The sequence below is a fragment of the Ammospiza caudacuta genome, chromosome Z, assembly GCF_027887145.1.
Source record: "Ammospiza caudacuta isolate bAmmCau1 chromosome Z, bAmmCau1.pri, whole genome shotgun sequence".
Taxonomy (NCBI): Eukaryota; Metazoa; Chordata; class Aves; order Passeriformes; family Passerellidae; genus Ammospiza; species Ammospiza caudacuta.
In genome coordinates this window covers 18,590,422-18,615,806 of record NC_080632.1, presented here as the reverse complement: position 1 = coordinate 18,615,806, position 25,385 = coordinate 18,590,422, and the positions used below count along the sequence as shown (strand labels likewise).

The following is a 25,385-nucleotide window of genomic DNA, read 5'->3' as shown; positions in this document are numbered from 1 at the left end:
GGGACGTTAAAAGGCGTCTTCTCTTTGTTCCTGTGCAGCTCCAGGGTCAGAATGCTGCTCTCTTAGTCAAGGTGCACCAGCTGCAATGGGAGCTAGAGCAAAGGCGGCAGCAGCTGCAGCAGCTGAGGCAGCAGCTGAATGAGGAGTGTCTGAATGGGCAGGTGAGCCTGACCAGGCAGGCTGCAGAGGGAAGGGCAGTGATGGAGGCATGAGCTGGACATCTCAGGAAAGGGGAGGCAAGGACTACTGTAGGCACTGGGAGCACAGAGCCGGGCAGGCTCCAGCGCTGTGCACCAGGAAGAAGAGTTGAGATGAAAGAGTGAGAGCTGGGTGGAGAAGCCTGCAGTACAGGCTGGCAGAACAAAGGCAGGTGAGTGAAAGAGCAGTAGGCACTGCAGTCATGCAACAAGTGGTCTCTGCTCTTCTCACCTTTCCCCTGCAGAGCAGCAGGTGGATGGGGGTGAGGCCCCTGACGGCCATGCTCTGTGGTCTGCATTGCAGCTCGCCAGCACGACACTTACTGGGCCACTGAAGCTCAGCTTTGCTGCCCTGGGCATCAAAGCTAGTGCTTTGGCTGGTGGGCCAGCAATCCTGTGAATGTATTTCTGCTGGCTTCTTAGTGCCCACTTTGTTTATTGAGGAGTTTGCTCAGGTGAACGTGGTGACCCCTGCACATTCTGAACAAGTTGTCCCTTTCCATGGTGCAGGTCTCAGAACAGGGTGAAATTTTAAGGTGTTCTTTCCCTTTCACCATCTCTACTATGGCTGGCTGTGACAAGCTGTAGTCTCTGCTTGTTTGGCTTTGACTTGTGCAGCCAAACACCAGTGTTGTTCCTGATGGCATGCCTGTGGAATGTGCCGTCAGGGGCATCTCTGCCAGCCACACTTCTGACACAAACAAATTTCTTGTCCCAGATGAACGAGGGCTCAGCCCTTGAAGGCGCCGCTGCAGCAGCAGCCTCCGAAGAAGCCTCCCCTCCGCAGCCTGAGAACTCGAGCAGGAGCAGCTCACCCCGCTCCTTCCAGGAGAGCGAGAAGCAGTGCCTGAGGCTGCTGAGTAGGTCCTGGGGATTCCTTGTGCAATCCAGCAGTGTATTATGGGGTGTGTGCCTCAGCATGAGCTGTAGCACCTCTTCCTCCTGACTCTGGTGTCGGGGAGACATTCTGGACTCCCTACAGGAGCCATTGTTGTGCTTGGAGGCAGCCAGGGAGCATTTTGGGGCACTCCTTTTGCCTTTGAGGGCAGCTGGGTGTGGGTGGCCTTTGCCTGAGGTTCCATGCGCACTAAAGGCAAAAGCAGGGATTGTTTCCGGAGCAGCAGAAGGCTGCAACCTAGCCAACGACTGAGTCAGCTTGTGTGTGCTGGTCTGGCCACATTGATCATAATAGTTGGCTTCCTAGATTGCCTTTAGACTGCATTTGGAGACAAAACACTTCAGAGAAAAAATTTGGCTGTGGGGCTGGTTTCATACTGGTGGTGTTTTCATGACTTCTACTATTCCTTCTACAGTTTGCTTGGATAAAAATTCTTCATTTTTGTTAGTGTGACCTCCTTGGAAGGAGCATCAGGTGATAGCAAAACAACAGAGGAAGGGGTCTTTTCAGCACACCCCAAATGTTAAGAAATTGTATTCTTAGAACAATCCCTGGGAATCAGAGAGCAAGAGGTGTTTTCAAAGTGCAGCCAACAAAGAAAAACACAATTTGATTTTCCAATCCCCCTTGGATAGTTCAGTTGTATGCCTAGGGAGACGCATCAAGAGACACTTCTGCGTGGCAGGGCCAGATAAAACTGCCCTGCAGGCAATTCTCGGGATGAAGCCTGCATCCCCTCTGCTGCATGTTCCTCCAGTACAAGGCACTTTGTCAGGGCTAAAGCCCAGCCGGTGAATACTCTTGGGATACTAAGGATTGGCCTCAATCCCTGCACTCTTGGAAAGCACAGCGAGGCCTTGGTGACTCTGCAGTACAACTCAGTTGCTCCTTGCAACTGGTCATAGCTGCCGGTGCAGTGCTGTCAGAGAATAAGAAGCGGGCAGGTACAGGACAGAGCCCAGTTTACTCAGTGTCGGCCATCAGCTGTAGGGACAAGAGGTGAATGGATCGACTCCTCCTTGGCTCTGAACTCAATGACACCCATGTTCTGTCTCGAGTGGGGTCAACAGCTTGTAGCAGTGCTGAGTCTGGCTCTGGCTTCTTCACAGTGCCTGTCAGAGGCCATTTGTGGGCTCTGCCCAGGTTTTTGTCATACCTGCCCTGCCACTGATGGCTGCTGTGGCTGCAGGGGCTGGAGCCTTCCTTAGCTGTGAGGTTTCAGCAGCCACCGCGTTGCTGCAGCTTGGCCTGGACTCGTCAGAGGATCAGCATCTCGTTTGTGCAGGTGTCTGAGCCACGGCAGCGCCTGAGGAGCGGCGCTGTCCTTGTTACCCGTCTGGGCTGTGCCCTTTGGGAAGATGGGGCACGTGGCTGGTGTCCAAGGGGCCGAGGGCAGTGCTAGTGACTGCTGCAGCCCAGGCTGAAGACATGGACTTGTTGTTCTTCACTAAATGGGGAATGGGCAAAATCATCTTCAGAACTTAGCCTGCTCATAAAAGAAGAGGGTCCTAATTCTTACAGCCATTGTTCTTGGATGTAGCACACAGCATGAGCTGCTGTTCTCTGAAAATGTCAAGGCATTCTTCAGGCAAACTGCTGAGAGGTAGAGGAAATCCCCTCCTCTCCTGGATTTCACTTTGCCATATTCCTTCAGCTCTGCAAAAAGCAGCTGTTGATAAAACTTCATCCCAGATCGCAGGGTGCATTGAAATCTTGGAATTATGAAACCTTTTGTTGAACCTCACAAGAGAGTGTTATCTCCCACAACAAGGAAGGGTCCTGATTTTTCAGCCCTCCTTCCCCTTTGTGGACCCACAACCACTTGCCACGGTGCCAGTTCTCTTCTGGTCTCTGTCTGCTCTGACGCTTTCTCCGTGGGCTTAGTCTCCTCTTCAAAGGAGTGTGCAGAATCAGACTCTGTGCAGGCCACGTGTGTTACAGAGCTGCCTGTCTTCTTACTGCGGCTGCTCTTGTTGTTGTTCTTGTTGACACTGTTGCTAGCCAAGCGACCAGAAATTGCTCCGCGCCGCAGAAAGTGGAGCTGAGATTCTGATCCACTGGAAGTCAGGATCTCTGTTTTGAAGTTTGCTTCTTGCATTTTCTTTCTTTCAGGGAGTGTGGTGAGCGTGGCAGATCCAGAAGAGAAATACACTGGATGGAAAATTATTGGCAGAGGGTGAGTTCAGCCACGCTTACTCCTCCAGAACCATGGGTCACGTAGGTGGCTGCTGGAATATCCAGAGGGAAGTCAGGCAAGCTGCAAGCATCTTCAGACCCTGGCTTTAGATTGTCCCTGTCTCAGTACTGGTCACAAGGCATCAGCAAAGATAACTGCATGCTGGCAACCAATGTCTTGCCTGCCTCAAGGAGGCACTTGCCTGTCCCTCAAGTGTGTGGCACGAGATTCCTTATTTTCCCAGCAGACATGGTTTTGCATGATTCCAAGTAATATGGCCCCACAACTGAAGGAAGAAAAAACTGAGAGAGCAGCTTCCCACCTGACAGCCGTCAGACAGCAGCTCTCAGCAGAATTTCTTTCCAATATTTTGCTGAACACAACTTTCAGTGCTCAGGACAATAAGACAGGCTGTGTGGTGCTGCCTGAGTTTGGCAGACAGAATCAAAAGAGAGCTCTGAGTCCAAGAGGACTCTGTGTGTTTCATTGCTTGGAAAGGCGCACCACACACACAAGCACAAAAAGGAAGAGGCAAAGCAAACCCTCACATCCATAGTCTGGTGTGTACATTTGAGATTTGTAGCAGCTCTTTTTTCTTCCTGTTGGACCCAGCTTTGCTCTTGGACAAGCTGCATGGCAGAGGGTTGCTGGGCTGCTGTGGTATTGTCTGAAGGGTAGACAAAGGCTGGTGTTTGAGGGACACTCCAGGCAGCAGAGAGCTCCTGCCTGGGCTGCCTTTTGCTTCTCAGCACTGAACAGCTTCTCTGTTCTTGCTGCTGTTCTGTTCCTAGGGGTTTTGGAACCATTTATAAGGCCTTGGACGCTGCCACAGGACAAGCGGTAAGTGCCAACACCCTTGCAGATTTTGCAGCTCTTGAGCGCTTTCCCTTGGGATGTGATCTGTGGCCAGAGCGTTGTGTTACCTGTCTTTGCTGCAAAGGCTGCCTAGAGGCAGGCTGAAAAATGCATTTTGGACAGACTTTGTCTCGCATTCTGAATCAGTGTGAGGATGGCAGTGGTGTCTTTCCAAGAAGGCCATGCTATCTTGGACTGCCTGGATAAGTGTGCAGAGATTAGCTGATGGTAGCAGCCGTCATTCTGGCCCAATTCCTCTTATGCCGCGGTTCAGACACAGATAGGATTTGTCGTTGTTTCCCATCACGAGGTACCCTTTGAAAAGATCTAAAGAAGGAAAGGCCTTGTCTGGAGCGCAGTTTTGCCTTTCAGTCCTGGGGAGCCTGGGTCTCACACACACACAGACACTCGCACACGGATCAGTGAGAAGAAGCTGATGAAGAGCCTTAAGTAATACCGCCTTGTGTTGGTCCTTTGTTGCTGACATTCCATTACAGAGATGCTATTTGTACTGAACTGACATGCTGATGTCAGTTGGAGAGTCCCATGCTCTTTGGGGCTAAACTTTCAGAGTCCTGAATTCTCCTTTCTGGCTCTCAGCAAATACAACTCCATCTTCCTGGTGGCTCCTTACCCACCTGCCGCGCTGTGCTCAGCAACTGCACTTGGAGGGATGTCTACAAGGAGTCTGAAAGCCCTAAGCCCTGCTTATCACCTGGAGTGCATCAGTAGTGGTCAACAGAAAGGATTCTTCATTTTTTAACACACTCAATAATTACACATCTAAACCTTGTTGAGGAATGTTCTTCAGAGATGCAAAATCCAGAAGAAGTTAGGATGTGCTAGGATGTTAACTTTCCTTTGAGTTGCCTTGGAGTTGTTCTTTGTCAGACAGCATTTTCTCTGTAATGGATTGGTGCATTTACTTTGGAGCACAATCAAGAATGGCAGCAGTTTCTGAAACACTGATCAAATCCCCTAGAAATGCTAACCTGTTTTCCACAAGTTGATTTCATTTCACAGAAGCAAAATTCCTTTGGCTTGCAAAACGCGTGTAAATGATAACAGTAGTGGTAAAGGAGGCCTCGCGGAGGAGTCTGCAAGGGCTGAGAGTGCTGTTAGCACATTGTGGCTGATGCTTTAGAGTCCCTTTTTGCCGAGGTGACAAGGCATCCTGGCCCGTGAGTGCACGGAGGAAGAGGCTCTTGTAACGTCTGTTCCTAATGGCTTTCAACGTCATTGTAGGTGGCCGTAAAGGAAATTGATCTCCAGCACCAGCGCTGCAAGGAAGTATTGAAAGAAATCCTGGTCATGAGGGAAATGAGGAACCCCAATATTGTCACCTACCTAGAAAGGTAAGTAGTTCTGTATTTTTATGGGAATGTCAGTTTCCATACTTGCCAGGCAAAGGTTTCAAGCACTTTGCTCAGTGGCAGAAAATTGATCTTGCTATGAACATCAGTCCACTCCTGTATGAGGCATGGGAGGAGATGGCATTCTTCTGGTTCCTGGCAGAAATAGCTTAAAGATTGTTCTCAGAAACCTGTCTCTCTTACTAAGCCAGCAGCCTCTATGTTCACTTGCTGAATGTTCCTTTGCTGTTTTGGGGCATGATTTCTTCTTCTGAGTGTCGGAAGAGAAGTGCTGAGAAAGCATCACAGAAATTATTTCCCTTGTGCTGTTCCCACTATTTTCCATTGCCTTGCATGCCAAAAGAGACACATTATTTGCCGGGTTTGAGGTAGTTTTATCCTGTTTGTGACTGTCCTTTATGCAAGGCTTCCCAAAGGGTGTTGGCAGTGCTGCACCTCCACCTCCCCTGTGAAAAAGCTGTGAAAACTGTGTCTCCTTGCTGTTGGAGTGAATGGTGCAATTTGTTATGAAGACAATGAAGCAGCTGCTGGGATGTAGCCGCTTTCCAGATCTGCCTCTGCTATCACAAACTGCCGTTTTCCCCTGCTTGCCCCCTAAGCCGTCTCCTTTCCCACGGGTGTGCAATTAGATGGCACAGATTGCAAGCCCTGGATAGCCTGGGTGGAGCGTGTCTCCATTTTATTCCGTCTTCATTTCCCAGTGACCTGGAAGCAAAACTCAGCTGTAGTCTTTTCATCCGTATGGCAATTTAGCTGTGCCCATTCAGCTCTACACTGTTGTTTTCATCTTCCAGCTACCTTGTCAATGAGTTTGTCCTGCTGGTGTTGGAGTACATGGATGGAGGCTCTTTAGCAAAAGTGATCAGCAAGAAAAGGATGGCTGTAGGACACATGGCAACTGTCTGTCAGGAGGTAAGGGATCCTGCTTGTGCTTGGCATGCCTTGGACAGCATCATAGTTCAAAAGCGCTGCTACGTGAGTGATTCCGTGCTCAGAGCTTTCTTGCTGTGCTGCTCTTTTGCTTCAGAGAAGAAGGAGCATCTGGACAGAAGTGCCTGCCAGTGTCCCTGCCCTTACTATAGTCCGCTCTTTATCTGCTTTTGGCCTCTGTGCTCTCTGTCTCTTTTTGATTTTTCAATTTTTTTTATCTGTTCTGCACTTTGCCCCTCCAAGTCTTTGCCCAGAGCCTTTCTGCATTGCCTTCTTTGCCTGTAAGCGCAAAGATGCCGCTGTGCGAGTTTTAAACCAACAGCAAAGGCCAAGAGAGGCTCATCTCTCATGAGTCTCAGCTTCAAAGGAGGGCATGGCACCCACCACGGTGCTTGCTGCTGAAAACTGACAAATGACTTGAAATGTCTTTCAAATCTGCTGACCAGGCAGCCTTACAGCCCTTTACCTCCAGTCTCCCAGCTGACAGTGATGCCCTTGGTACCCAAAGCAGGGACTTTTCCTCTTTTGGCCAACCGTTGTTTGTCCTCTGAATGGGGAGAGCGCATCCGCTGCAGCAGCGGTCATTCTGACTGGCTTTGCAGGGGACAGTCTCGAGCAGCAACTGCTGTTTCCCCCTCAAAGCCAATATGCCTTGCCTTAGAGAGATCCTGCTCTCCCAGGGTTGCAGCAGCAAGCTCTTCCTCTTGCCAGCACTCACTGCTCCTCTGAGATCCATGAATCTTCAGGAGCACACGATGAAATCAGATCAGGCTAACTTTTGGCCTCCTGTTTCTTTTATTCTCTCGCAGTGCCTGAAAGGCCTGGCTTTCCTTCATGCCAACCAGGTGATCCACAGAGACATCAAAAGTGACAACATCCTTCTGGGCCGGGATGGCTCCGTCAAGTTGGGTGGGTATTCTCTTGCTCAGGGCACAGCTGTAGGCTGCTGGGAGTCTAAAAGAGCAACAAGTATCAAGAGGAACTGTGGTTTGTGTGTGTCCCTTCCAGAGGGAGGGAGGCCACAGTGGAAACCTTCAGTGTAGATGAGGAAAAGCCACCACCCTGGGAATGGTGGTGGGTTTGTTAAATGGACAATTGCTAGTTTCCTTGGCTGCAGCCCTGAGGAAAGAGAGCACAGCTGCTTTTCCAGCTAGATTCAGTACTACATTCTGAGACTTAGAGTGAGGAAATCTTTTCCTTGGTTTCCTACTTGAAGCAGTGTTTGTTTTTCTCCTCAGCTGATTTTGGCCTCTGTGCTCTGCTCACACCTGAGCAGAGTAAACGGAGGTCGATGGTGGGGACAACTTGCTGGATGGCACCCGAGGTGGTGAGAAAAGAGCCTTACGGTCCCAAAGTGGACACCTGGTCCCTTGGCATCGTGGGAATTGAAATGGCCAGAGGAGAGGCTCCTTATGTTTGGGAGACCAGTGACAGGGTAAGGTGCAAATATGCTTCAGAATTCAGTATCCTTCTGGTCTGTCTCCATTAGACTAAATCCCATTCCCGCAGCTTGGATGAGTTCCAAGAAGGTCCACTTCTAAAAATGTCCCTGCAGCTCACATCAGCTGTCAAGGCAAGACCTGTTGCCCCTTGGAATAGCTGGAGTTGCACTGGGGCCTTTCTACTTTTGGGGAAGAAGGCTCATCTCTAACCATCTGCTAGGCAAGAAATTGCCACTGCAGACTGGGGCTTAAAAGACGGGGTCTAGGTGAGCACTGAAGGCTGTGGAAGAATCACGTAGAGTCTTGTGTTTCCTTTCACTTCAGGCTAACCACCTGATAGGCACGCAAGGCATACCAGATGTGCACAAGCTCAGCCTACCCCCTGCCTTGTGTGAATTTCTGGGCTGCTGCCTGCAGATGGATGTGGACAGGAGAGGCTCTGCTAAGGAACTTCTGCAGGTACAAGGCAAAGGGGCTGCTCCCTGTCTGGGTTTGCTCCTCGGCCCAACTCCAGGGAATCAGATGGGCCCCCCACAGGGTAATCTCTGCTCTGGCTGCTTTTCAAATGAGAACCAAATAGGATCCAAGACTAGTTAAGGTTAGAAGGGAGTGGTGGAGGTCATCTAGTCCAAAGCCCCTGCCAATAGATCAGGTTGCCCAGAGCCCCAGCTCACCTGACCTGGAATGCTGACAGCGATGGGGCACCTCCCAGCTCTCTGGGCAGCCTGAGGCAGTGTTTCAGCACTCTCCTCATAAGGAGTTTCTTCCTTAGAGCCTATCTGAATTGACTGTCTTTTAGTTTAAAACCATTCTCCCTTGTTCTCTTGCAATTGGCCCTGCTAAGAGATATGTCCCCATCTTTCTTCTAAGCCCCTTCAAATATTGAAAGGTGTCCTTGGAGACCTTGCCCTTCTGCAAGCTAAACAAGCCCAGCTCCCACCTTCTGGTCATTGCTGAGGCCCCCTTTTGCTCTCGGCTGCTGTTTTCAGGTTTAGTTGGTAGCAAAGGAACTGAAGTACTACAGTGCTGGGGAAGGAGGCCTGCAGTGGGGCTTGAAGAACACAACATAAGCACTCCCTGCCAAGCAGTTCTAGATTGGTCTGTGGGAAGGTGGGACCTTTGGGGGGGACTGACTGAGCATCCAAGGGCATCCAGTTTGTCCTTCCTGCCCCACTCTTAGAGGTTTCTGCCAGCCAAAGAGGGACAGCTGAGCAGGATTTGTGCCAGCCTCACGTGCTGCCTGGCCCGCTCAAGTAGATGAGAACCACTGCAGCTTTGCTGCCACCTTTTGTGGCAGACAGGCAGCTGGCGACGGCGCCACTTCCTCGGCTCTCCCTGCCGTGAAGGAAGATGCCAGCCAGGCCAGGAGGAGGGGGGCATGCCAAGGCAGACACTGCTCTCCTTGCAAGCCAGAGCTGAGTCCATCTGCGCTCTGCCCCTTCTGTCTGTGTGTTTCTGGGCCCTAGAAGAACCCAGCTTGACCCTGTTAGAAGCTCAGTTGGAAAATACTGGTTCCTTCTCCCTTGGTCTCTTTTAATTTGGTTGCTTTGGTTTCTTTTTCCCTTTGGGCAGCATCCATTTCTCAAGCTAGCGGAGCCTCTCTTCAGCCTCCTCTGAGAGCCTGATTGCTGTCATCCCTGCAGCAAAGTAATGCAGGAAGCAGAGGAGATGACAAGGACCACTTCAGCACGTAGAGAACGGAGCCTCTGAGAACAGGCAGGAATCCTGAGGAGAGAGGGCCCAGCAAACAGGCAGACTGAGACAGAGTGGGAAAAGAAGGTGCCACCTCCTTTTCTCCCATCTGCTCATCCTCCTTCTAAATTTCTGCTTAGGACAGCATAGCTGGAGGGCACAAAGTCACTAGTGATGTGCAGATTTGAGCAAGGCAGGAGTGGCATTGCAGGCGTGAAGGGAATGGGAGGGCCAGAGCTGTGTCTCAGGAGGAGGGAGCTCCCACAGGATGCCACCAGCAGAGCTGGGCTAGAGCTGTGGGAGACGGCTGGATGTTCCCAGCTGCGGAGGAGGCGCCTGAAGCGGCTGGGAACATCCTGTGCATTCTTTATCCAATTGAGTAGTGTACTGTGTTTGTGCCTTAACATACAGCTAACCGAAAACAAGCAATTGAAGCCCTATCCCTGACAGTCCTCCTATGATTCTACTTTACCACCTTACAATCCGTGGAATACTATCAATCACCCTTTTCCATTGTTGATGGAGTCTGTGGCTCAATATTCTTTTTTGCTCCCAGATTCCAAGGCCTACACATAATTTTCGGCTCTATATTCCTACTAGTATGCCTCCTACGCCTGATTAAGTGAAGTACCACTTTACATTAAAGCCTGGGCCTCGCTTTGGTGTCAGAGAGACATTTTGGACTCCCAAAGAAACCATTGTTGTACTTAGAAGCAGCCAGGGAGTGTCCTGGGGCACTTCTTTTGCCTTTGAGGGCAGCTGGGTGTGGGTGGCCCTTGCCTGAGTTTCCATGTGCACTAAAGGCAAAAGCAGGGATTGTTTCCGGAGCAGCAGAAGGCTGAAACCTAGCCAACGGCTGAGTCAGCTTGTGTGTGCTGGTCTGGCCATATTGATCATAATAGTTGGCTTCCTCTAATGCCTTTATATTCCTGCCCTGTCAGCAGCCATTTGAGACAAAATACTTCAGAGAAATTGATTGGCTGTGGGGCTGGTGTCATACTGGTGTTGTGTCATGACTGCTATTGCTTCTATTATTGCTCTGAAAGATCACATGAGCTCCCACCATGTAACTCTCCACTCGAGTTGCTGTTCAAATGAAAAAAAAGGAAACATGCGGTGAATCAATCGGAGAAGTGGAGCACATGACCAGGAGCATTTCAGGATTACTTTCTCCAATGCCTGCTCAGATCCAGCGTCAAAATAATAATCCTAGACACCCTCAAGGCAGTTGGAGGACTCCCTTCTTTTTCACCCAGGGAATAGTGCCTTATGTTCACTTCTGAATTGCCCATTCTTTCTTAAAAATGGACAGAAGAGCCTGGAAGAACAATCTCCTGTGGCTGTTCTGGTGTGGCTTGGAATTGGGAATGGTGTCCTTTGTCGCAGACATTTCTCCACAGAAATCCTTTTCTTTCATATTTCTGTGTCTTCGGGAGCCAGAGGCCCCCGAAGAGAAGGTAAACAATTATTATCAGCTGCTGTGGAATGCAATAGGATTCACCTTGATTGGCTCATTTTCTATGTTTATAATTAAGGGCCAATCATCAGTGCAAGCCAGGGGACTGAGTCCCTGGACACAACTTTGTTGTGGATTCTTTTCTATCTATTCTTAGCTTAGCTAGCAGCTCTGCAAACCTCTCTCTATATTCTATTAGTATAGTAATAATGTATTATATATCATATATTAATAAATAAGCCTTCTGATCAAGATACAAGATTCACCGTCTCTCTCTCACCAACTGCGACCCACACAGGCCGCTGTAATAGTCCTTCCTTTATCAGTTCCAACCTACACTGCTTTTGGAATGCCATCCACTGGCCAAGTTTTTTCCAGCCATGGACTTGTGGATGAGGAAGAAAGCACAATTGCATCTCCAGCCAAAAGCAATGAGGATCTGGGCAGCCAAAATGTCCTGTGGGGACACAGGTTTTCATCTGTGCACACAGAGGCCTTTGTTCCTGCCCAGTGCAGATGGCATGTCCCCCGTGACTGCTCCCACTTCCCAGGTGGCCATGGCTGAGAGATACAAGGCTCTGCAAGTGCAAGCAAAGAAGGTGGGCATGTCTGCTGCCAGTACAGGAGAGAGCAAAGAGCCTGGGTGTTGCCTGGCCAAGGAGGGACAGCACCTGCTGGACCAGCTCTTTGTCATCAGATAAGGACTGGTGAGTGGCGCCACTCTTGGGGGCCCTGTGGGGCTCAGTAATCATGAAAAGCCTCTGTGCTTGATTGATTTGTCCCTCTTTCTGTGCCTTCTGTTGTCCCAGTGCTCAGCGGCTGCTTCCCAGGGCTCTGTAGCTGGCACAGCTAATGTGCAGGAGAGCCTCATATGTCAACCTTTTCCATCTGGAAGGTCGGTCTGGAGAGTGAATTCTCCCCTCTGTTTGGTGGTAGAGGCCAGGGCCTGTCATCTGCAGTGCCAGGTGGCACTGAGGGCTGCCCGGTGCCTCAGGCTGGTGTGACCCTAGAGCAAACAAGAGGAGACAGTGGCAGGTGCTTGTTTCCAAAGTCACATTCTTCTGCAGGGCCAATGTGCCGTGTGTGTCCTTTGTCCAGCCCTGCCCCAGACCTGGGGACCAGATGCAGGCACTGCTGCTGCTGCAGTGAGGATTTGGTGGTTGGTTTCCATCCCAGCAGAACTGGTCACTTATGAAGCCGGGTGCTGATGGTGCTCTGCAGATCTCTGGGCTGCACAACTGTGAGGGAACTGTCCCTGCTTGTTGTTGCCCACCAGGGAAAGCTATGCCAGCCAAGTGTGCATCAACACAGCAAACAGGGAATACATAAGTCTACTCCATCTGTGTGAGCGGAGAGTGGTGACCTTTGAGATTAAGTGGCACAAAGTCCAATTGCTTTAGGTCCCTCTCTCTATCTCTGTGTGAGGTAATTCTGCTAAATTTGCCTTCATTACAGCAGCCTCTCAGCTCAGCAGGTTTGATAAGTTGCCATTTATCCTGAGGAATTTCTTTTTATAAATAGTGAGACAACAGGGAATTATGGTTCCAAATATTGGAACAGCTGTGGTTTCTGTTTCCCTAAGCCCTCCTTCCTGTAGCCTGTCTAACTAGTCTCTGCCTCACCTCTCCCATTTCTGATGAGGCTTGTCCATTTTTAATGGGTGGTTTCCAGGCACCACCATTTACTAAGTTCCACATTCTGTTTAAACTGTTTTGTCTTGCTTTCTTTCCATCCATTACAGCCTGTTCTCTACAGATATGTCCAGGGAAGAAATGTAGAAAATTGTTACATGCTACAATATAAAAGAATATAAGAAGAATTTTTATAAGGAGACCTAATTGTCCTTCAGGACAATTTACAGTGAGATTTAAGCACTTAAAATGCAGGCAGTATTAAAAGCTATTGAGTTGATGAATGACACTCTGATGCTTTAATTATGTGATATAATGTTCCAGGTAAAAATTTGCCACAGATGGAGATGTTCACATCAAGTAACAAAATAGTGATTTGTGTCTGCTTGTTAGAAATGTGAGAGTATGAGATGAGAACCTCTTTGTACCTCTGAAAAATTCTGTACAGAAATTGAAGCATTTCCAGCAGATGGTTTTAGCCACATTTGCCTGGAAGTCTAGAAAACACCTTTGGAGGTACATTCTTAGTCATCTCACTGATTGGGAAGAATGTACTTCAAATTGCAATGCCCATGCTTCAAAAACCTCTGGCTAAGTAGTCTCTTTTGAAAAATGTGGTGGAATTTGTTTCTTTATTTTTTTCTTGGAGCTGTGCTTTGGTCCAGTAAATCTGTTTGCTCTGTGTAAACTTGAAAGAAGAGATCAGACCCTGGGTTCTAAGGCAGAGTTGGTTTATTTCAGTTTGAGCTGGGTGCCACCAGAGAGGGACCCTGACCAAAGAAATCCCTGGGCCTTTATACCCTTACAGTCTGTGCACCCGACCTTCACGCACTTGTCACGTGCCCTGCATGAGCCTCTTAGTCCTATGGTGATTTATGGTCTGGGGTCTTCTGACACCTCATTGGATTCTCCGCGAGGTTTGTGTGCCATTAACTGCTCTTATATTCCGGCTTGGGGCAGTCTTGGGACCCTCCAGGGTCTCAGCCCTTACCTGAAGATAACCAGTCTTTCTCTGTTTTCTCCCCTGCTTAGCCATTATGATGAGTTCATTTAAAGTTCGCCTATGTTAAGTTTTGAGCAGGGCCCTCTCATTCTAAGGTGAAAGCAAGTTACAATTAAACTTAAACCTACACAGATAGTCTTTAATATTCTATAAGTAAACTTATTTTAATCCCCAACAATAAACTCCTAGTTTACATCTAGCACCTGGTTTACAGTGCAAGTTCTGCCTATCTCAAGGCCACTCAAGTCATCTCAGCACCCTTGTTTGTTGGCTTATTTCCTTTTAATAGGGAATATTCTATTTGAGTCAGTCTGGTGTGTCATTAATGTTTCTCCATACTCTGCTGTGATACCCCCACCTTGTAACCAATCACATACCCATCCACAAAGAATCACAAGGAGAAATCTTGCACTCTCTCAAGCATCTTTCTCCAAGTCTGAGGGCATGACCTGTTGCACCCACCTGGGACATCATTGCGGTCTGATGGACAGTTGTGAGCTGGTAATTCAAGGGCAAGAGGGGGACATATGTGCAAAACATGAAGTTGGCTAATATGTGAAATTTGGGTAGGGTAAATCCACCAAAACCCTTGTTCTTGGCTTGACACCAGAAGTTCAAACCAAGCCTGCCGCTATTTTTCTTACCTAAGGATTGGGACCTTTCTGGCAGGACAAATACCACTGTTTTGAAGCATTTGAGTATTTTGTAAGAGGCCATACCACACTACAGACAGAATGAAAGGGTAATACAAACAAAAGTAAGTAAGCCCTGCTTGTATATAACAGGTAGTAATTTATAATTATGCATTGAAATTATTAAATGAAATACAAATTGAGTAAGTCTCATGTATATCCAGGCGAGTTGTAAAAATGTGTTTTACAATATGTAGTATGCTCCTCAACACTATGCTTCATGAATATTGCTGTATGGCTGCCTCTGATAACATTAAACACTTCAAAATATATGTATACTTGGCATATGGGCAAAAACTGATAGTCATGCTAGGCAATGAAAGAACAATAGCATGCCTTTTATCTTACGAGTGTCAACAGAGCTTTTGACTAGATTACTTCTACTAGCTGACTTTTACATTCAAACAGGAGTCTGTCTTAATTATCCTTGTTGAGCACACTGGATTACAACTTCCGTTGTTGCACTGCAGCTGCCCAGCATTTTTGTTTCAAACACAATGAAATGTATATAGAATACTGCAATAAGTTACCACTTTGTTATGAGTAGCTCTTGGAAAATATAAAAAACCCTCTAAGATGTCAATAGCTAATGCATTACAATATGCATGTAGACATTATATCTACATATATCTACGAAAAAAGAAAACCCTGTGAATGAAACAACAGATTTCATTATTTAGTCTATACCTGTTTTGGACAATATATACACTTCTACAGCCTGTGAAGGCAGAGATGTATATCACTGTGTGATATACACATGCATAACTGTGGTAAAACATGAATTATATATAGTTAGAGCTATACACAGTTCTACACAGCACATCACATTTTGGACTCCAGCAGATTGAATTTTAGTTTTCTGTAATGCATCAATGATGAGCGAAGATTTTTTTTCTATCTTAGGCAGCTTCTTCAGCGGAGCAATCAATGCCTGCATAAGTAAATTTCTCATATAACGTAGTATTCACATAGGTCTGGAAAGGAAATAAGCAGAGAAGATGTGATGCGAGGTGCATTACCTCAAGAACCCTAAATAATATTGAAATTATGCATAGCCTAATTATTTATATCATTTTAAGTATATATATTTACATAAAATAGAGTTTTATTCTTACCTTCCTGTCTTCTAACATCCTGTTCAGTGACACCAGTATCTGAGCAAATGATGGTCTTTCATATGGTTTTTCTTTCCAGCACTGCCTCATTAGGTCATACCTTTAAAAATCCAACACCAGCATTTGATGGTTTAGATACATAGGTTAAAGTTACAAATACTTGATAATTTAAAGATTGTGCACATTCCACTTTTCAGAGGGAAACGGATTTCTACATAGCTGAAGTTACATTTTCCATAGTTGGTTGCTGTCACAAAAGAACTTTCTTTTACTCTGGAGTAATCAAAAAGCTCTCTTTGAGCTAAAACCCTGGTATTTTGTGTAAAGAACAGGATAACTGGCTGGAACAGAGAGCCTGAGAAAGTATAGAAAAGGACTTATGCACTTGTAAATTTTTTAATGCAGTTTTTATGTTTTGTGCACTTTTTAAATTTTTAATGTAGTTTTTAAATTTTCCAGTAAAAAAAATTGTTTGCCAGTTTCTTGTAGAAATCTTCTATCTTCTATATCTAAGGTTTCTGTTATTCTATTTCTTTTCTGGTTTTTTTTGTGAGGCAATACTCACACTTCATCATCACAGTTGAGAGGTTTTTCCAGTCGGTACCCTTGAGGGAGTTTTTCGTATAATTCTGCACATGTCATTCCACAATATGGTGTTCCACCTAAAGTTTAACCATTGTCATAAATGTAAGCAGTTTTTAATTTAAAAAAAAGTTTAATTTCGTAGTAGAAATTGAAATGACTAACATAGTAACAGCTAAATTAATCCAAAATTAGGAGGTATTATGCATCTACATTTTTATTGTAATGCTTCCTTACTGCTTGATGCACAATATGGAGGAGAAAAGAAAAATTTAGTGTCAATTTTCTCATCTGTGTGGCTAGACTAATTTTCTCTGCAAGTCTGAGGGCCAGGATCTGATAGTATTCAAAATATTTTTTCAATGGCATTGATGTCACTGGGCAAGTCATTCCTTCATTAGTATCATAATAAGATCTGGTATGGACTCATGGAGCTCTTACTGTCAGCTGGTTTTGCCCATTTCTGTAGGTATTTGGTTGCTTAGACTTAATTTTCCACACTGCATCCATATCTAGTGCAAACCCATTTAGTAAGGAAAGCCAGGAACAAATCAGAAATTCAAAGTCCAGTTGGCAATGTGCACCTCAGTCAGTAGCCTCTCGTGGCCAGCAGACCATGGGCACATCTCCAGGGCAAATCACCACAGAGGTGTAGCACAATGATTTTGAGTGGTGCAAGGCTGTATCACAGTCATGATGGGTAGAGGTATCTGCAGAAATGAACTCTAAATTTTATTTGAAGGTTAATGTTCAAAATTTTTCTTCATGAATATTTGGAGTAGGAGGTGATTACTTCCCCACCCTGCAATATGATTAAAATATAAGTCTTGATTTGAAATGCAGGAAAGCTGAGGAAAAGTCACCCACCAAACTCAAAACATGTTGTACTAAGGCTATATATCATATGATATCCTTGAATTTATATTTAGGTATGGCCTGGATTTTACAGTGTAATGAAAACATGGTCATTATGATTCTTTCTTATTTAAAATGGTACCTGGACTGAAAATTTGACAATTGCATTTCCAAGCATACTGAACCTAAATAAAATGTAGGAGAATAAAACAGAAATAAAATATAAATCTATTGTGAAGCAATATTTTTTAAAAGACTGAGTGAATAGAGCTGCCTTGGTGCAGATTGTTTATTTGTGCAGTACAAAATACAGATACTTACCTAAACTAACAATTTCCCATAAGAGGACACCATATGACCACCTGCAACAGAGGGATATTATGAAGTGCCATAAGAATTAATATTTTTAAATGGTAGGTAGTTTTGCTAGTGTTCAGGGAACACAGGGAAGTGTGATGTTTTTCTGTATTTTTTATAAAGTTTTGTATAATGATAGGGCTTGTAGAATCAGAAAACAGGAAAATTGGCAGAATTAATTCACTCTGAGTCAACCAAAGACATTTATCAGATTGTGAGCTTTCAGCAAATACTGAAATTACAGAATTTCTTTTCCAAATACAATTTCTAGTTTCCTAAATAAAATACAAATTTCTTCTGGATTTTCCAAATATTCATCAGGTCTCAAATTTTGAATAAGAAGTACAGCTGAAGTAGCAGGGCACATCCAAGTAGTTTGTGAACACAGAACTTGATCACACTCTGAGGAAGAAATAAAAGTAACTTTTTTGTTATGGGTTTTATTTTTTGTTTCCATTGCTTACTTATGATGACATTACTACTGAGTATTTTGAGTTAAGAGTGGATGTCTCATGCTAGTTACCAACCTTTCCTTCATATGGAAAAATATTTTTTTTTTAAATGCCACTTGACCACATACTTACACATCACTATTTGTGGTGTAAACACTGTAATTCAAAGATTCAATTGCCATCCATCGCACTGGAAGCCGTCCCTAGAAATTATTTAATGAAAGTTTATTTTTCACTTGCTGGTATAGCAATATTGCAGTTTATATGCCAACAATCATTCTGTGTTGCCTTAGTGAAAACTGACTTTATGCAAGTAAACTTTATCAAGTAAATAAACTTACTAAATTGAGCTGTTTTACAGAAGAAATTATTGTAAGAGTGGTGAGACACTGAAACAGGTTTCCCAGAGAAGCTGTGGATGTGGGATTGTTCAAGGCCAAGTTGAATGGGGCTCTGAGTAACCTAGCGTAGTGAAAGGTGGGGTTGGAACTAGATGGTGTTGAAGGTACCTTTCCAAACAAATCATTCCATGATCCTATGATTATATGATTTGCTTCCCAAAGGAACAGTTCACATGAAAGTTAATAAAAGAATTATCCAATCAGCATCAAGGTGAAATGTAAATAATACCTCAGACGATGCCTCTGACCATTGTGTTGCCTTGACAACACAGTGCTATTTCTGGTCTTTAGCTACATCATGCTTATTACATATCTTCTTTTAGATCTTCCAAGCACTAGTTCTGGACACATCCTGATGTACGTCTGGTTACCTTCTTGCTAATTTTGGCCTTGTTCAATAGAATTAGACCAGCTTGACTCATCTATTTTACTGTCATTCATATTCATATGAATAATTTTAAATTACATTTTATATTATAGACATGGTATAGGATTTATTTACAAGTAGATGTATTTATGTGTATATTAATAAGTATTCATATTTTACATGGCAATTAATACAATTTTAAAAATTGGTTCTGTAATACCCATAAATTTGCATTTTTCTTCATATGGAAACACATATTAAGAAATAAGAAAGCAAAATTAAGAAAACAGATTGTATCAATTTATGTTGATCCTTACCATGGTCTTCTTAACGTAAACTTCCTGACCTCTTGATAAGCCAAAGTCAGCTATTTTTGCAACATAATTTTCTCCAACCAAGATGTTTCTTGCTGCCAAATCTCGATGAATAAACTAAAATAATGATGATGATAATGATAACACTAATAGTAATTGTAATAATAATTATAATAATGTAATAATGTAATAAAATAAGGGAATCAGTATAATTGAGTTTTACATGTATTAATTTACTGCTATATTGAAAATTTCAGCCCTTTGGAATAAGAACATAAAGAAATTGGTTTAGTATGTCACTACCAAGAACATTTAAACTTTATCTGAAAATGAAAGCTGTTAACTACCATGTTGTTTTAAGTTTGAATGCCTCTCCCATGATTCCCCATGATGTATTTGATAAGTTTAAATAGAGACAACAAAATAAATCTCATTCAGTGTGTGCTATAGAAGCTAAAATTAAAAATTAATGTAATTAAAGGGCATATTCCCTGGAAAACTATTTTCCATGCTTTCAGTGGGTAGAGAGTTGAAGACTGACCTGTTTCTGGCTCAAGTAGTCCATCCCTCTGGCAACATCTGCTGCAAAATGCAGAAGTTGCTGAGAGGAAAGTGTAGATGCAGTACTATTGGCAATAGCAAATGCTGGGTCTGTCTCTAGTACTCTGCTTTTCCGAAGGAAGTCCAGTAAATTTCCATGGGGAGCATATTCAATAGCAAGGTAAAGATATCCTAACAAAACATCAGATGATGAGCATATCACAAAGTAAGAGATGGTCAGTAATAGTCTTGGGCAATTTACACTACCTTGAGTGAAAAAAGAAAATAAACACTGGAGTGAAATGTCAAACAGGCTAATTTCTAGGAGTAAAGGAGAATTTTGAGCTAGTGTTGAACATAATTTCTGGAGTATTAATGTGGGCTTGTAGATCTAAACACAAGTTTATCTGACTTTTTAACAAAAGTTGCACAGAGGCCTGCTAGTGTTTCTCTGGACTGTGTGGGCTATATTGTGAGAGGGTTTTTTAAAATTAATTTTTAAAGTACATGCATTCAACAGCATCTTACCCCTATGCTCACATGCTCCCAAAAGATTGATGATGTTGGGATGATGACCAAGTTTACAAAGAACTTCAAGTTCTCCAGCAAAATCTCTGTGATCATCTTTTGAGGCATACTCTGAAAATCAAAAAAGCACACATTTACATTTTAGTTGTAACTGAGTTTATAACAATGCATTTTTTTAATTATGAGGACTCCACATTGCTTGGGTTATTACTTTTTCAACTCCAGTAGAAAGAGAAAAACTGTAAGGTACATTAGTATTTACAGAAAAAAAAATAGGATTTTTCAATCAGAAGAAAAAATTGTGAGGAACAAGTGTCCGTAGAAGCTACTGCAGAGAAAGGAAGTATCTTAACACACCCTACCACTATCCTTCTTACTTGAGAGTGTAAAATGTTGTAGCAGATAATATTAAAAGGAGCTGCTTAAAAATACTTCCATATGTGTGCCGTTGATTATTTCTGCCAGTATGCAGACATTGGCTATTTTTAAATTAATCATCACACTTAAAAGTGTTTTTCAATTTGCCTAGATAATGACCCGAGAATTACAATAAAACAGGTACATTCTTGCAGTATTGTACACATTGTAGCTCTGTCTGGAATGTAGATGTCATGCCCAGTGAAGAAAAAGAAACTTAATGATGCCCGTGGTATGTACATATATAGATGCTTAGATGCAGTTGTCTCTGAACAGCTATAGTGAACAAGGTGAACTAATGCTGTGCCCCAAGACATGCTCTCTGCTCCTGTCTATCCAATGCACCTTGCCTTGCAGATGAACTCATGTGAAGCTCATACTGGTCCATGAATTGAAAAATACATGATGGTTAATCATATCAACCACTGAGTAGAAATGGAAACCAACTTTACCCGTCAGAAATACAGCTGTTGACAAATCTTGGCCTAGTGACACCTGATACAATTTAATTAGCAACTTTGAATATTTATTTTAGCTTTAAAAGAGGGCTGCTAAGCATTTTGTATGACAGAGAAACATTTGAAATACACAATCAAGAAATCTCTTTAGTCACAGAATCCCTGGTTTTTACTACCTTTCATCCTTTTTATTGCAGCATCCATGCGTAAGCCATCTTTCTTAATGCGTGCTTTCAGGACTTGCCCAAAATTACCTTCCCCAATCACATCTTGAAATTTTATGTCATTCCATTCAAGAACTGGATAAATAGCAGGATCTGGACTGTTTTTGGCTTTCCTACTCAGAGTGAGAGTACCTGAGTTAAACTGCAGAGCTGGCTCTTCCCTCTGCAATGGAATTAAGAAAATGACATTAACTGTGATTTCTACTTCACTGAGCAATGCCCTGATTGCATTTCCAAAATGCCTGTGCTCACTCATCTCCACACACACACACACCTCAATCCATCTCATCTACTTTACCTGCAACAAGCAGTTCTGCCCAGATCCACAAAATTAATCAGGCTTCTAAACTGATCCTTTTAGATCTGGGCCTCCTGAACAGTTTATAATAATTTTGAAGATGAAGGACATGGGCAAAAATAATGCGATGAAACTGATCTCAAAACCAGTTATAAGTTTCAGGTTTAAGCTTAATCTCATATTAGGTTTTAATTAAATCTTGTGCTGGTCAGGCTGAGCAGGAAAGGTGATGCAAGAAGAAGCAAGAAAATAAAAAGAGAGAGGAAATTATCTTCCTCTATGCTTAAGGAGACATCTCCTCTTCAGTTACACATTCTCATGAAATACTGCTGTGGGAAAAGTTTTAGGACTAGGAGACAAAGTATTCTGTGTGGCCTGTAGTCTGATCATAGAATTGGGTGAGGTTTCTGAAAAAATCTAATTAGATATGAAGGAGCTCTTTGGGCCAGCTTCATTCTGCTCCAAAGGTTCCCCTCTGGAGGCAGAGAAAAGCAGCAGAAAGCAGAGTGATTTAGAGACTGCGGCAGGATACAAAGAAATATGTGTCTATAGAAAGATATCTCCTTGTGATGTTAAAATCTTCAGCAATTTCCTCACAGCCCAAACTGTGATGTTGCCATTGATAGATCCCTGGTGTACTGTCCCTAGGTTGAAAATGGATGAGCATGTATCAGCAGCTGCTGATGCTCAAAAGCAGCATTAAATATTCGGTAGTTTTCAAAATCAGGCATGATTTCATAGAGGCAGAACAGGCTCCTCTATTCTTTCTGGCTTGGTACTTGTTATACACAAGTGTGACAAGGCAGAAGAGGGAGCACAGCAAATGGTCTGCAAATATTTTTTCAAGTCAAGTTTTCTACCTCCTAGCCTGCAACTTGTGCCCTATTAGCTTTAGCTTTGAGGTCACTAGTCAGTAGAGAAGCTTTACAACAAAGAGAAAACAGTGTTTGGGAAAGCCAGGAAAAAGAAATTGGAAGAAAACACAGGAAAAGATGAGCTAAAGTAAATAACCAAACTGACACAGGAAAGCTGGAAACCCACCACTACATTTTGGAAAGCCTGAGCCATTCGACGCTGGAAGTTAGCTCGCTTTAGCTGCAGCATGATGAGAAAGGCCAGGAGAATTGTTACACAGGTCATCCCTGCAGATCCAAGGATAGCAATAAGCAGCATTTTGCCTCCTTTTGATTCATATGGAGCTGTTGAGGAAGGACAAAAAATTCATCATCATTTTCAGCTTATTCTGAATTTAGCAATGCATTAGCCATGTATAATTGAATACTCCTCTCTTCTAAACTGTTTAAAAAGCTAAGGATACATCCTGTTGTTTTCCAAAAATGTCAGAAACATTGAATGCTCTGAATTCCAGGTGTACAAGCACCTAAATATTCTATTTAATTCAGTCAGAGCAGAGATGAGGCCACATTCAGTGATCTAATGATCTTGCTGTATGCAGCTCTTCATTTTTTGAGTCACTGGGCCCTTTTTAGTGGATATAGAGAAACGATGCATGTTGTCACTTCATCAATACCATGCAGTGAAATAAGAATTAAATTTTGGTGGTGCTGTGTTGTGTGTCAGAATTAATAGCAAAAGAAAACTCAGATTAAAACATTAGTATTATGATAATGTCTTAGCTAACTAGTTTATACAACCAGTCCTGGTTTGTGCAAATCCAGTGCAGTGGATTAACTAACCTTTTGTTTCTGGAAGGGTCCTCAGTTCAAATGATGTGTTCGGGTTGCTCAAGCCAATGTTGTTCTGAGCATTAATCTGAACCTGGTACACAGTGTCTGGCTCGAGGCCCTTGAGCTGATATTGAGTAATGCTTGTGTTCTTTATGATAATGTCAACGTGGTTGTACCCAGCCTTGCCATAAATTTTGTAGCTGATGATGATGGAGGAGATGGAATGACCCTCAGCAGCTGTCCAAGAGATGACTGAGGATGTGTCTGTGGTGTTAGAAAACCTGATGTTGTTCGGTGCAGGAGGTATTCCTGAGAACAAACAAAACACACAAGGCATTGGTGTGTACATCCACCTCTTTCTCCTTTCCACAGAGAACAAAACATTTTCCTCAATGTTTTTGCTGTTCAAAGCACAATTTGTTGATGAGCTATGGTAACTGAATGCAATAATTTTATGATGTGCTGTCATCCTTGTAGCAGTATTCCATACTTCCAGCAGAGGTTGGAGTGGCATTCAACATACTCTCTTGGATGAAGATACACATCCTCTGAGCTGTATGCAAGCACACCATATTTCCTTTCAGATTAATGCAAAAAGAATTAATATCCTTCTCTACTGTATCATCATTCCCTTGTAATTCCCATGTCCTGTACTTTCACTGCTTCAGAGAGCAATTACCTGTCAGGCTGTTAGAAAGAAAGGAAATTGATACCAACACTTCCAAAAATCTAATCAGAAAACCACCAGCAGGGGTGAGTGCTACACTTGCAGATGCAACCATGAATATTAAGCTAAGTACCTTCTCCTGGAAAACAGTACCCTTATGTGGTTCGTTGTGCAGTTTGGTGTCAGAGCTCAGGGAAATGGAGAGTCCCATGACAGCCATTTATACTTCCACTAACACATGTAGGATTTCAGTGAGGGCCTCCTTACATGACCTTTAAGGAGGAAGAAGCCCACCTTTCCAGTGTGTGGTAAGGGCAGTGTCACCTCTCTGCCATTCAGATGGACAGCTGTTCAGATGGTACTTCATTCAGATAGGGCGTTTGTTGTGGTGTTGTGAAAGCACAGTGCTCACACTCAGGGAGTTCAAGGGCGGTCTTCAGTGTAGCACACTTAACTACTCTTTGCTCACAGGGGTTTTACCTTGCATTGTATCTTCTCTTCTTTAAGTGCTGACTATTTCTGTATGGTCATAGCCGAATTGAGTAACAAAAGAGCTTGGAGTAGTGAACTCTGATGGCTCATCATTCTGAGGAGGAAAAAATGCTACTTGTGTCAGAAGCATTAGTCGCACTGAAACGAACATGTGGATTCTCAAGCTTGTTTTTCTCCATTTAAAAGAAACCCACATTAGTAGTTCCTGACAATTTCCGGCAGAAGAATTCTTTTGGATGCTGAGCTTTCCAAATTATAGCAATAACAACCGTAAGTGATCATGAGGAACTAAGCGTTACCAAAATAAAGGATTACATTTAATGTAGTCATCAAGTGACAATTAGTCTGATCTCGGTGGGTAACATGAAGAATTAAACAGAAGGATGTGAATCAGCACTTACTGTCACTGAAAGTCCATGCATATAGATAGTTGCTCCATTCTCCTTGGGACCTGGTGTTCACCCGTACCCTGCACATGTATTGCTGTCTAGGCTCAAGATCTTTAATGATCAAGGTGGACATATTTCCTGGCACTTGAGTAATAACACTGCTCTCGTCACCGTTGTCATTGACGCTCTTCCTTTCCACTTCAACACGAATATCATCCTCTGTCCTCAGTGTTAAGGGATGCCATGATAAATTCAGTGATGTCATACTTTTTGGAAAGAGAGTGATACCTTCTGGTGGAGGAAGACCTTGGAAAAGCCACAGTGAAACAGGGAACAACATTTCATGTCTGGTATCTAAGCTAAAGTAGGGGTACAGTTATTCCCAACCACTTGCCCCAGTTTGGGGTGACATAGGGTAATTCTCTCAGCCATCCCACATAATTTGGCTGAAGTTACATCTAAGAGGTGTTGATAGTCCCACAGTATCTTAGCAACAGATGATGTGCCAATAAAATGGCATCTTCAATGAGCTGGTGTTGCAGATGCACTTTTTAGATGTGAGAAGCCAACAGTTGTTGTCATGCTAGATAGGTCCTGGTGCAATCCTCATTTATTCTGTATGTCTGTATTCAGTTTGTTTAGTTTGGGATCTGTCCTAAATTAACTAAAAACTGTCCAGCTTGTTAAACATCTTCAGTTTTAAAGTAAATTGATCTAACACTAGGAGGAAGGACTGCAAAAATGTGATTCGTATATCCAGCTCTGTTGCATAGCCAGCCAAAATATATAATTTTTCCTTTCTTAGATGCCTCATCTCTAAATCAGGGAAAATAATAGCTCCGCTTTTTTCTGGTTTTCTTCACCTCTGTTTTTTGATTTGTTTTTTTCTTTTCCTT

General features: G+C 43.7%; 1 protein-coding gene across 2 annotated transcripts in view; it reads right to left on the bottom strand.

The window, feature by feature from the left end:
* Positions 1-13,364: 13,364 nt before the first annotated feature.
* TEK (TEK receptor tyrosine kinase) overlaps positions 13,365-25,385 on the bottom strand; it is a 38,194-nt gene continuing 26,173 nt past the window's right edge. Inside the window, exons 12-23 of one of the 2 annotated variants that reach the window (XM_058823227.1) lie at positions 24,502-24,795; positions 22,951-23,250; positions 22,295-22,452; positions 20,908-21,118; positions 19,857-19,967; positions 19,330-19,520; positions 18,792-18,905; positions 17,839-17,909; positions 17,219-17,259; positions 16,026-16,122; positions 15,461-15,560; positions 13,365-15,319 (exon numbers count right to left, since the gene is read on the bottom strand). In XM_058823227.1, coding sequence (XP_058679210.1) covers positions 15,245-15,319; positions 15,461-15,560; positions 16,026-16,122; positions 17,219-17,259; positions 17,839-17,909; positions 18,792-18,905; positions 19,330-19,520; positions 19,857-19,967; positions 20,908-21,118; positions 22,295-22,452; positions 22,951-23,250; positions 24,502-24,795 — 1,763 coding nt within the window. In that variant the 3' untranslated portion in view covers positions 13,365-15,244. The remainder of the gene's footprint in view (positions 15,320-15,460; positions 15,561-16,025; positions 16,123-17,218; positions 17,260-17,838; positions 17,910-18,791; positions 18,906-19,329; positions 19,521-19,856; positions 19,968-20,907; positions 21,119-22,294; positions 22,453-22,950; positions 23,251-24,501; positions 24,796-25,385) is intronic. The other variant, XM_058823228.1, reaches the window with a different exon arrangement.